General features: G+C 55.1%; 1 protein-coding gene across 3 annotated transcripts; it reads left to right on the top strand.

Moving 5' to 3' along the window:
* Positions 1 to 297: 297 nt before the first annotated feature.
* Positions 298 to 10509, top strand: FANCG (FA complementation group G). 3 transcript variants are annotated; one of them, XM_014270354.3, is made up of 14 exons: positions 299 to 515; positions 629 to 710; positions 2198 to 2329; positions 3086 to 3279; positions 3880 to 4033; positions 5105 to 5235; positions 5592 to 5738; positions 6510 to 6670; positions 6895 to 6961; positions 7465 to 7802; positions 7961 to 8016; positions 8605 to 8742; positions 9670 to 9802; positions 10075 to 10507. In XM_014270354.3, exons 1-14 carry the CDS (start codon positions 351 to 353, stop codon positions 10190 to 10192), a joined length of 2016 nt encoding a protein of 671 aa, XP_014125829.2. In that variant the 5' UTR covers positions 299 to 350; the 3' UTR covers positions 10193 to 10507. The 3 variants fall into 3 exon arrangements, with proteins under 3 accessions (XP_074388899.1, XP_074388900.1, XP_014125829.2); XM_074532798.1 differs by lacking the exon at positions 7961 to 8016 and having other exon boundaries at positions 298 to 515; positions 7465 to 7675; positions 10075 to 10509; XM_074532799.1 differs by lacking the exons at positions 7961 to 8016; positions 10075 to 10507 and having other exon boundaries at positions 298 to 515; positions 9670 to 9803.
* The last annotated feature ends 179 nt before the right edge of the window (positions 10510 to 10688 follow it).

The raw sequence follows: 10688 nt of genomic DNA, 5'->3' as shown, positions 1-10688 counted from the left end.
CTCACCTCTCGGGACCCTTCCAGTTCGGGGTCACGGAAAATGGCCTCCGTTTGGGCCACTCGCCCTGGCCGACAGGGCGGTGCCAAGCTAGAAATTGGCAAACTTTGCTGGATTTCTCCAAATCTAAAACTGCCACCAACTAGGACCTTGCAAGCCCTTGGAGCCCGAAATGCCACCTTTAATCTGACACTGAGACCCTCCGACTTCTGGCTTCGCTTTGCGCCGAGGTTTGTCCCTCCGCGGCCTCCCCCTTCACGGCGCGCGCCCCTTCGGCCCCGCGCTTCTCCGTTGCCTTGGTGACGGCCGTTCCCGCCAATCGGCGGCGAGGGCGGGAAAGGCGGCGGCGGAGGATGGCGGCGGCCATGAAGCGGCGGCGCGGGACGGACCCGGACCCGGACCCGGACCCGGACTCGGACCCGGGGCCGGGGCCGGGGCCGGAGCCGGAGCGTGAGCCAGAGCGGGGCTGCCTGCGGGCCTGGGCTGCCCAGAGCCGGGCGGTGGTCGGGCGATGGACGGTGCGGCACGTCCTCTTCCTTCCCCCCCCCCCTCCCGTCCCCCTTCCCCGAGGTGCGGGGCTGCCGCCGGTGCCGCTCCGCAGCCGGGCCGGAGGTAAGTGCGTCCCTTGCAGACGGCGCGGTGCGGCGGAGAGACGCGGCGAGTGTGCCGGCAGCTGCGAGACGAGCTCCTGGAGCTGCTCCGGAGCATCCGCGGTGAGTGGCGGCCGCCCTGCCCAGCCTTCACCTGCCGGTGCTGTCCCGGGCCGGAAGCGTGTGCCGTGGAAGCACCGGGTCCCTGACATCTCTGCTTACCGGGATGCAGCTCCGGTGTCCCGGTGCTGGAAACGAGCGCTGAAGGCGGCGGGATGAAAGGGTTCCCGCTGCCCAGCGCTAAACGGGGCCTGCTGCAAGAGAGTTAATTCCAGAATCATCAGGGCTGGAAGGAATCTCTGATCACCCGGTCCAACCCCCGTGCCAAGGCAGGGCCACCTGGAGCAGGTGACACAGGAACACATCCATGTGGGGTTTGGATGTCTCCAGAGAGGGAAACTCTACAACCTCCCTGCACAGCTGTTCCAGTGTTCTGCCACCCTCAGCTTAAAGTTCTTCCTCAAGAAGAGCCTGAGGTGGAGCTTCTTGTGTTTTAGTTTAAGGACATTGCTCCTCTAGTTTCAGCTACAGTATCCCAGTGCTGGAAACCAGCCAAGGTGAAATGATCTCTGCTGCCCTATGCTGACCTGGGCCAGAAAAGGACTTACTGTCCAGCCCCAGACTCCACCTTAATTGGGCAGAGCTTTGGGGTTTCTGTAAAACAACAGTGAGACAGCCTTTTCTGTAGGAAGCCAGGGAAGAGGCTCTCTGACACAGGTGTGGTGCAGAGAAAGCCCAATGTGAGGCAGCTTTACTTTTAGTTTTCTCAGTTCCTCAATGCAAGAGAGACACAGAACTCCTTGCAAGGGTCCAGCAGAGGGAAATGAGGATAACCAGGGAACTGGAACATCTTTCCTACAAGGAAAGCCTGAGCAATCTGGGTGTGTTCAGTCTGGGGCAGAGGAGACTGAGTGGGACCTCATTAATGTCTGTCAGTGTCTGCAGGGAGGGGTCAGAGCAGGCACCAGGCTCTGCTCGGTGGTGCCAAACAGCAGCATGAGGAATGGGCAGGAACTGATGCACAGGAAGCTCCACCTGGACATGAGGAATAACTTTACCCTGGTGACTGCACAAATTTCCCTAAAAGGTTGTGGAGTCTCCCTCGCTGGAGATACTCAAAAACCATCTGGATGCAATCCTGTGTGCTCTAAGATGGCCCTGCTTGAGCAGGGAGATTGGACCACATGAGCCACTCTGGTCCAGCCCTACCCATTCTGTGACTCTGTGATAAGGAGAGAGACACAGTGTGTGAAAGGGTGGATATGTACTGGAACAGAGTAGGCTGTTGATGCTCCTCTGGGAGAACTGAATGTCCTGGAGGACTGCAGCATTTTGGTCACTGGGGAATGGATGTCTAGAGCAGTGTTGGCACCTGGAGTGTTGACACATGCTGTCTGTCTGGCACTGCAGCTCCCAGGTGGCTAAATCACACCACAATCACTAAAAACTTCTTGCCAAGCCACTTCTCTTGTCACCAAGCCAGGTGTTGAGCATGGATAGCTGTTTATTCTTAGCCAGGTAAATTTCTTGTTGGGTTGCTGTGCCCACAGGGCTGCCAGTTGCCCTCCCTGCCCTGCCTCTGGAACTCACTGTCCTCTACAACTCCCTGCTTTTCACTGTGGGAGCATCTGACTCTGTCATCAAAGGAGAAGCAGAAGGAATACGCCAGGGGCTCCTCAGGGGTAAGGATGTGGTTGTTTGTTTGGGGAGTTCTCTGGGGATACTTTGTGACTGGCTTGAGGTGCAGGAACTGTGAGCAGACACTCCTGGCTCTGCCAGGGAAGGCCAGAGATGGGGGAAACTGTGAGCAGACATGCCTGGCTCCACCTGGAAACTGTGGGCAGGCACCCCTGGCTGTGCTTGGAGAGGCTGGAGATGGGGGGAACTGTGAGCAGATATCCAGGCTCTGCCTGTAAGGGATGGAGGTAGAGTGGCATGTGGCCAGGGACAATGTGCAGCTGCCTGCCTGCTGCTGCCTGCAGGGATGGGCTGGAGGTTTCAAGGGAAACAAGGGTTTTTAATGTATAAGATGCCAAGTCTTGAGCAAAGTTCTAGTGACAGTAGAAAATGAGTGTTTTCTTTAATTATGGTGTGCTGGCTTCAAAGAAGCTTACTGAAACAGGCTGCAGAGGTGGATCTGCAGTGTTGGCACATGCTTACCTGAGGGCAGATGACTTCAGCAGCACTGGAGCCCAGCTCTGAGTTGTGCTGTGTATTGTCTCTTGAATGTGCTGCTGTCATCTCCTCTCTCTTAGAGCTTGTTTTCCATTCTGCTGAGGCTAGGCTGGCTCTGTAACCCCATTCCTTCCATCGCTACAAGGAGCCTGTGCTTGCTTGAGGCTCTCTCTCCCTCTTGCATCCAGGGTGTCTGTTACAGGGCACCAACACGTTGTCTCACAGCTCTAGGTCTTTTTGCTTCGTTTTTTTTTTTTTTCCAGTTCTGGAGGCTTGTGGGGCCTGCGGACAGGATCTTGGCACGGAGGAGCTGTGGGAAAAGGTGCTGCAGGAGGTAACCGTGGAGGAGCTGCAGGCACCTCTGCGCCGCCTGGGGGCCCTGCAAGCAGCCTGGTGGCTGGCAGCCAGCCAGCTGGCAAGTGTTGCTGGCCTCTTCCAGCTCCTGAGCACCGCTGAGGTAACTGGGCACAGGCAGATGCCAGCAGAGCTGGCATAAATACTGTGTTTGTCCTAAAACTCACTCTGCAAAATATTGTTGTGGCACTTGGACAGCTGAACCCATTAGTGCTGCCCAGTCAGCATGACTAATCCACCCCGTGGCATCCCAGCATTGCCTAATGACCCTGAGAGTGTTAATGGATCCCAGAATATTCTGCCTTTGTGGGCCTTGGACCTCTGTGTGTTGGACAGGAGACTTGGGCAGGCTGGAAGAGGGCTGCACATAGACTAGCAGACTCTGCAGGGAACAGCAGTGGGATGCAGAACCTTCCCTGCTGATGGGTCCTGTCTTTCTGAATGAACTCCAACAGCTGCCTGTTGCATGCCAGGAGGCCCTGGAGGTGCACCCCACGCTGAGGTGGAGAGGTGCTGCCCCAGGCCAGGCAGGAATCACTGCAGAAGGGGGGTTGTAGCTGAAGGGAACAGATGGTAGGACATTGCTCCCACTGCAGAGAGCAGTGTTGACTGGTTGGGTGGGAGCTGTTTCTCTGTGCATTTGGACCTATGTTTCCTGCTTCCCTTCAGCATTCCCTGCTCTCTCTCCTCTGTGCCTTCACAGGACCCAGGAAGAGCTCACTGCAGTGAGGGGCAGAACAAGCTTCTCTCCCTGATCAAGGCATGGCGGGTCCCTCCTGAGGGGGCCTCCCTGCCCCTTGTACAAAGTGCCAAGGACTTGAAGGAAATCCTCCACACTGCAGCAGCCTTCCTGCAAGGTTTGTGGGGGGCAGGAACTCAGGCCAGCACAGTCTCCTGCTCCTCTGTCCCAGGAACACTTTCCGTGCTCTCACCCTGGTTCCTCTTCCCAAGCCAACTGGCCCTTGGGGTTTTTCGGGCTGTTCCTTTGGAAGTGGGTCTGGGCTGAGCCTCTGAGACTCAGCCTTTACATTCCATATTGAAAAAGCTTCCCTGCTTTTCCCCAGCTCATCCCTTCTCTGCACTATCACAGGGTTCCTCGTCCTGTCTGTGGCTGTAGGGGAAGAGTCTGGGCCCTGCAGTGACCTTAAAGCAGAAGGCTGGCAGGGGATTTATGAAGATTTTCCTTTCTTCTGGAACTTGCCTTGTTGCAAGCACCTTGTTCCTGTCACACTATGGTGCTGCAAGAGCTACACAAAGCTGTTGTGAGGCTTTGTAGCCTGGTGTCACAGCAAACAATGGATCTCCTCTGGCTGCTGTGTTCTGTCCTGCCTATTTTCTCTCCTTTACTGTTTTGACAATCCCAGCAGCTCCAGGGACAGCCAGCACTGCCTCACTGTGCTTGGGCTCCTACAGGGCCTTCCTGCCTGTAGAAAATGTGAGTGTGGTGCTGCTATGTGAGAGTAGCCTCAGAGGGAAACCTAAAAAGAAGACTGAAGAAGAGGCAAATGAGTTGTAATAAATATTAATTAATTGATATCCCAAAGCATCCTGCTGGGAAATGACCCAGATGTGCTGAAAAAATTCTGAAGTTCTGTGTGTGCCTTCCATATCTGCACTGCTGTCATTGTGCGTGAATGTGGAGATGAATTTGCCCAGCACATACCCCTGGCCTTGTTCTGGGCCAAAGGAAGCATCCTGGGCTTGGCAGCAGCTGTTATTCCTGCTGAACATTTCCATTGATGGATTGTTCTCTTGCAAAACCACTCAAGCCAAGATGGCAGCTTGGCACTGTCGGGCTGTGCATCGCTGGGTTTGGAGGGGATCAGGCAAGTCCCTATGGCTCTGGGAAGGAAAGGGCACCACACTTGTTTGGGGCAAGGTGGGACACAAAAGTGACCCACAGAACCAATATGTTGGGTCTGTCCTAGGGCTGCAGGAGCTGGAGGCTGGGAACTTCCCCACTGCCCTTTCCCTCCTTCAGGAAGCTGCAGGAGGATTCTGCTCCAAGAATATCCTGGCCCAGATCCACACCTGCCTTGGCTGCTGTGCTCAGCGAATGGTAATGACAGCAAAAGGGGAAAGGCAGCTGTGGGGAGGGTGGGCTCAGGCTCATGTCCACAATGCCTCTGTGTGGTCCAAGGCCTCTCAGGGAGGTAAGAAATTGCAGAAATTGCCCTTGTGGCTCCAGCCTCTTGGACAGGCTGCAAAATCCATGCCAAGATTATGGCTGATTGCAAAGTGTTACTGCAGAGAGAGAAGCTCAAAAACCAACCTGAGGAGGGCTGCCTTTGTCTAAATTGCTGTCCTGCTTAGTGAGGCCCTCTTAGGGAAGCAGAGCAAGGATCTGGATCCTACCAAACTGTAAAGACTTCTGCAGGATGTGCTTTCAACATGTGTGTCTTCCTGTCCATCTAGGGCAAGCCTCAGACAGCCCTTCAGCACCTGAAACAGGCCCTCCAGGTAGATTTCCAGTGCCTTCCTGCCCTGTCCCACGTGGCAGCAGTGTACCATGACCTGGGAGAGATCGATACAGGGCTGCAGGCCCTGACCCTGCTCTACGAGGTTTGTCTGGTTCCTGTCGTTCTGGGATGAGTTCTGCCCAGCAGAGCCTGCACGGAGTTTCCAAAGCAGGCTTCTTCCTTCTCCTGGACTCCTTCCAGGCTCTTTGACCCTGGAAGGAGTCCCCAAAATAGCATGGTGCTGCCTTCAGCAAATGGGCAGGAAGGAGTCCACCGAGATCTGAAATTCCTGCTCAGCACCACGTTCGGGTGTGGCAAGACTTTGGGTCCCAGTTCATGTTTGTGGTGGCTTGGGAGGTTATAGTCTCAGGTCAGAAAGTATCAATCTCTTGGTAAAGTATATAATAGCAAGGAGACTTTTAGGGGCAGATTTTGGCTGCAGTTAGGCAGAGTGCATTAGCTGTGTGAACCAGCAGTAGTCCCTGAATTATCTCTTCAGCTGTTTGAAAATTGTCAGATACATACAGAGAGGGGAGGGAGCTCTCTCCTTAGGTCTAACTAGGTCTGTGGCTGCAATGGGAGATGGTGTTCCAGGCAGCTCAAAGTATCTTGAACTAGAAGGTACTTTGAACTGAGGCGGTCTGGGTGATCTTGCAAATCTGGTGCCATGTGGAGATCAGAAGACTGCCTGCCCCTGTGTGATCCTCATGGCTCTTGCTGGAAGTCACTGTGAGAACAATGTAGTTGTGCTTGTGAAGTGCAGCACTTCTGCTTGCCTGAGTACATCTCCAGATGTCAGAAGTGACAAAAAATTGCAGCTGCCTGAGACTTGACCAGTCTAGTGTTGATAATATTTTCTGTTCCTCTTTCACAGGCTCTGGGAAAAAGCCCTCCACCAGCTGCTTCCTCTGCTCCCCATTTCCTAATGCAAACAGAGCTGCTTGTCCACACACCAGTACTCACTTCCCTCCTCCGGCGTTGCCACCCCTCGGAAGTGAAATACCTTCTGGCACAGTGGTGTCTCCAGGATGGGAGGTAACAGTGCCTCTGCTCTGCTTGCAGCATGCTGCTTGTTTGGGCTCTGCAGTTTTCCCTGTGCTCCCGGAAATGGTCCAGTTTAGAGCTGCCGTTGTAGGCTTGCTCAAAGCACAGAGATTGTGAACAGGGCAGTGTGGTGCAGGGTGGGGGGGACTGCAGGCTGGCAATCCAGGTTTCACCTGGCTGATGGCACTTCCACCACATGTCCTGTTGTGTTGCAGGGTGGCTGATGCAGTGGAACATTACCTGGATTTTCTGTCTCTCCTTCAGGAGGGGCTGCAGCAGCAGGTGGGTGTCCTGGTACAGAGTTCCCTTGGTGACTTGGAGGATGAGGGTTGGAGGGATCCAAACCCAGTCCCAGGGGCTGGGCCCAGGCATCAGCCCTGGACTCCAGGCTTCAGTGTCTAGTTTGGGATGTGAAGGAAATGAGGTAGGGGCTGATGTAAAGGAAATTAAGTGGGGACTAGCACCTGTGGCATGTCTGCCTTTGGATTCACACCAGAGAGCACTCCCCATTGCTATTTGGAGAGACAGCTTCCCCTTCCCTCTGGGGAGCAGCTGTCAGCCTGATTTTGGATGTCCTTCACTTCCAGAGTAGGGACTTGATGCCTTGACTCTGCTGAGCTGTGAGCGCTTTCCACCTTCTGCCTGCTCCACCAGGCTCCGGGGACTGTGGGAGAAGGCTTGAGCTTTGCTGGGCAGCAGCTCCACATTCCCAGTATGAACAGAGTCATGCTGCTTGGCAGAGAACTCTGCAGTTCTGCAGCACTGATGTCACTTTTGCTCCCCAGGTGCCCCTGGACAGCAGCTCAGCTCTGCCCAGGATCCCAGAGGTGTTCCTGGAAGCAGCATCTGCCTTGGAGCAGGCTGGGAGGCACCAGGATGCCATAACTGTGTGTGAGGAGGTCATCAGCCGGACAACTGACCTCATTCCACGGGTGTTACGGGTGGAGGAGAGGCTGGAGCAGCCGGAGTCCTCACTGCCAGGGGCAGAACTGGCAGGTGGGCTCCTGTCCCAGAAGAAGGAGAGCCTGTGCTGCCTTGCCTGGAGAGCAGCTGGATACCTGCACCAGGGCTGGGCGTGGGCCAAACTGGGCGAGAGCAAGGAGGCTGTGACACAGTTCAGCAGGTGATAAAGCCCTGCTGGGAAAAGGGGCCTCCCCAGCAGGCAGCTGTGGATGGTGGGGCCAGGGCAGGATACAGCATGGCACTGAGGCTGCTCTGACAACCTGGCACTCTTGAGAGCCCAGGAGTGGCTCCAAAGCTCCTTTGGCCTCCCATCCACAGGTGCCTTAGTGATCTCCTGCGTGTCCAGCTTCACGGGTCTGGCATCAGACAGACAGGTAGGACACCACACAAGTGGGACCTGTGTGGGGCCTTGCCTGGGTTAGGATCTGTGTGATTGGCAGTAGCAGGTGCAGGGCAAGGTGGTGGGTACAGCACCACTCTGGCAAGAGGCAGTTGTCCCAGGGTGCAAAGCTCTGGGCCACGCTGAAGCCTCTGAAGAGACTGGCTGTGTTTTTTTGGAGCAGAGTTTGGCCTTGGCTCTGCCTCCTTCACTGCCTAGGCAGCAGTTATAAAGGGGCTGTGAACTGGAAAGCTTCTCCAATTCGGTTTTTGGGGAAAGATATATGCCAGTGGTGCAGAGGGACAGCCAAAGGCCAGGTTGCTGCTGAGGTCACTGTTCACCACAGCCATGTAACATTCTGGGCTCTTGACATTCTTCACTCTCCCCCTCTGCTGCCTCCCGACCTCTTCCAGCCTGGCAGAGAGGCTGAGCTTTGCCTCTGTCTCCAGAGCTGGAGGATGAGCAGCCCAAGGAAATGCTTGGCCTGTCCTGACTGCTAACCTGGCTCAGCCTGCTGGGAACAGGGGAGTTCTAGAGCATCTGAAGGATGCTGTCTTCATGTGTGTGTGTCTTCCTGTGGCAGAGAATCTCCAGGCAGAAGTGGAGGTGCTCCAGAAGATCAGGTTCCTCTCTCTCATCGGGCGAGGTACACAGTTCCTGGAGATGGGGAGGAACAAAGAAGCCCTGTTGGATTTCCAGCACAGTTTGCAAATCTCACCAGGTAACAGGCTCATTTTGGCAAGGAACACAAGGGATTTCCACAAATTTGTCCTGGGCTGCTTTGCTGTATTCAGCAGGATGTTCTTATGCTTTATACCACATTTATATACTATACATATAATATACATATAATATACACATAATATACCACTGTGTCAAGGACAACAGTAGGGCCACTAGCAATGTTACATACTAGAGACACTTCTGTGGGGTCTGGTCAGCTCACTGGCATGGAGAAACAGACCAAAACTATCGTCAGAGCCCTGACAACAACCTGTGCTCTCAGGTAGCTTGGAAATTTCCTTCTCAACCCCAGCTTGGCAGCAGCAGATACAGGGGCAAGGCGGTGGGCACAGCATCACTCTAGCAAGAGGCAGTTTTCCCAGGTACAGCCAACTTTCTCCCAGTCAGGTCTGCTTTCCCAGAACAGAGGAGTGGAGCTGTGCTTCACCTGAAGAAGCAGCAAGTCCGTGCCTGGCAGTACAGAGGCGCCTGCAAAGGGAACATTCCTGTCTTGAGCTCAGCCAAGGCACAGCTAGTGCTGGTGACAGGGCTGCTCTCTCCTCTGAGTGCTCTGACATGCGGAAGGGGTGTGAGCTCCACCAGGATCTGTCAGACCTGCTGGTCCCAGTCTTGCCCGTGGCTGCTCCCTCTGGGGGTGCGGACGTGCCTGCAAGGAGAACCCCAGTCTGTGTCTAGAGAGAGGTGTGGCAGGCTGTGCCCCAGGGCTGATGCCATCTGCCAGCCCTGAGGTTAACCAGAGCCTGTGACACAGCCAGGACAGCCTCCTCCCCATTTCACCACCTCCCCTTACACTCACTGACCTCGTCTGGCTGCTGAGCTGCTTTTGTAATGCCCTGCAACCCACAGCAGTGCTGAGGACCTGCTCCTCCTCTGCTAAGGGTTGATCTTGCTTCCTGTCTTGCAGGTGACCCAGCTGCTGCCTCCTACCTGGTGCAGGCCTTGTGGGAGCTGAACCGGAAGCAGGAGGCGGCTGCTCAGTGGCAGAAGTTCTCCCAGAGCTGCCCTGCAGAGGATGGGCAGCAGCAAGGGCAGGGAAGGTGTGTAGAGGGGTGGGTGAGGTCTCAGCAGTGCAAATTCTGTCAGGCCATGAGGGCAGTTTAGGTGTCCGAGGAGCTTCCCCTGGTGACTGCTCCGAGGGGCCACAGGCTGTGGCTCTGCTGGGACTCCCTGGGGCACAGAAGAGCTGACAAGGAGCAAATGGGGAGGACAGAACTGCAGGTGGAGCAAGGGGACCTGCAGAACAAATGTCTTGTTGCATGGCAAAGGAATGCTGCAGTTCTCACTGCTGCCACGTTCCCCTCTCTTTCAGGCCCCTCCCTTTGTACCTGGTTTCATGTCAGGAGCAGGCAGTGTTCCCTCACAGTGAAACTCTTGCCAGAAGCATACAGGATTACCTCAGGGCAGCAGCCCAGGACACCCCAAGGTGACCTGGTCATGCCCCCATACCCATCTGCTGAGGTCTCCCTGCACTTGGCTGGCGCAAGGACTTTAAGAACTCCTTCAAGACTCAGAATTACTCTGTGATGAAGCTAGATTCCCAAAGGACTGAAACAGAATACATCTCCTTTTCTAATAAACAACTTAGCTCTGTTTAGCTTTGGGTTTTTCCATGCTCTTTTTCCAGAGAAATGTTGCAGTCATGGCCTTGACACTGCCTCCAGCTACTGCGAGCCCATGGGCTGTGTGCCTGGATGTGTGAGAGATCAAGGACAGAGATACCTTCATCCTCTGTGCCCTGTGCATGGTGGGGCTGGCTCTGCACTCGGGCTGCAGGGAGCTGGTGGTCTGTCCTGTCTGTGCTTTGTGTGCCAGCTTTTTGCTTGGTTACTGTGGTTTGAGCCCAGACAACTGGTTCTCTCTGAGGTGTGCAGCTCAGAGGTCTGAAATTCACTGTGCTGCTCCAGTCCAGACCCACACCTGCAT

This window comes from Zonotrichia albicollis, chromosome Z (assembly GCF_047830755.1).
Source record: "Zonotrichia albicollis isolate bZonAlb1 chromosome Z, bZonAlb1.hap1, whole genome shotgun sequence".
Taxonomy (NCBI): Eukaryota; Metazoa; Chordata; class Aves; order Passeriformes; family Passerellidae; genus Zonotrichia; species Zonotrichia albicollis.
The sequence above is the reverse complement of the archived record's forward strand: the minus strand, read 5'-3'. Positions and strand labels throughout refer to the sequence as shown.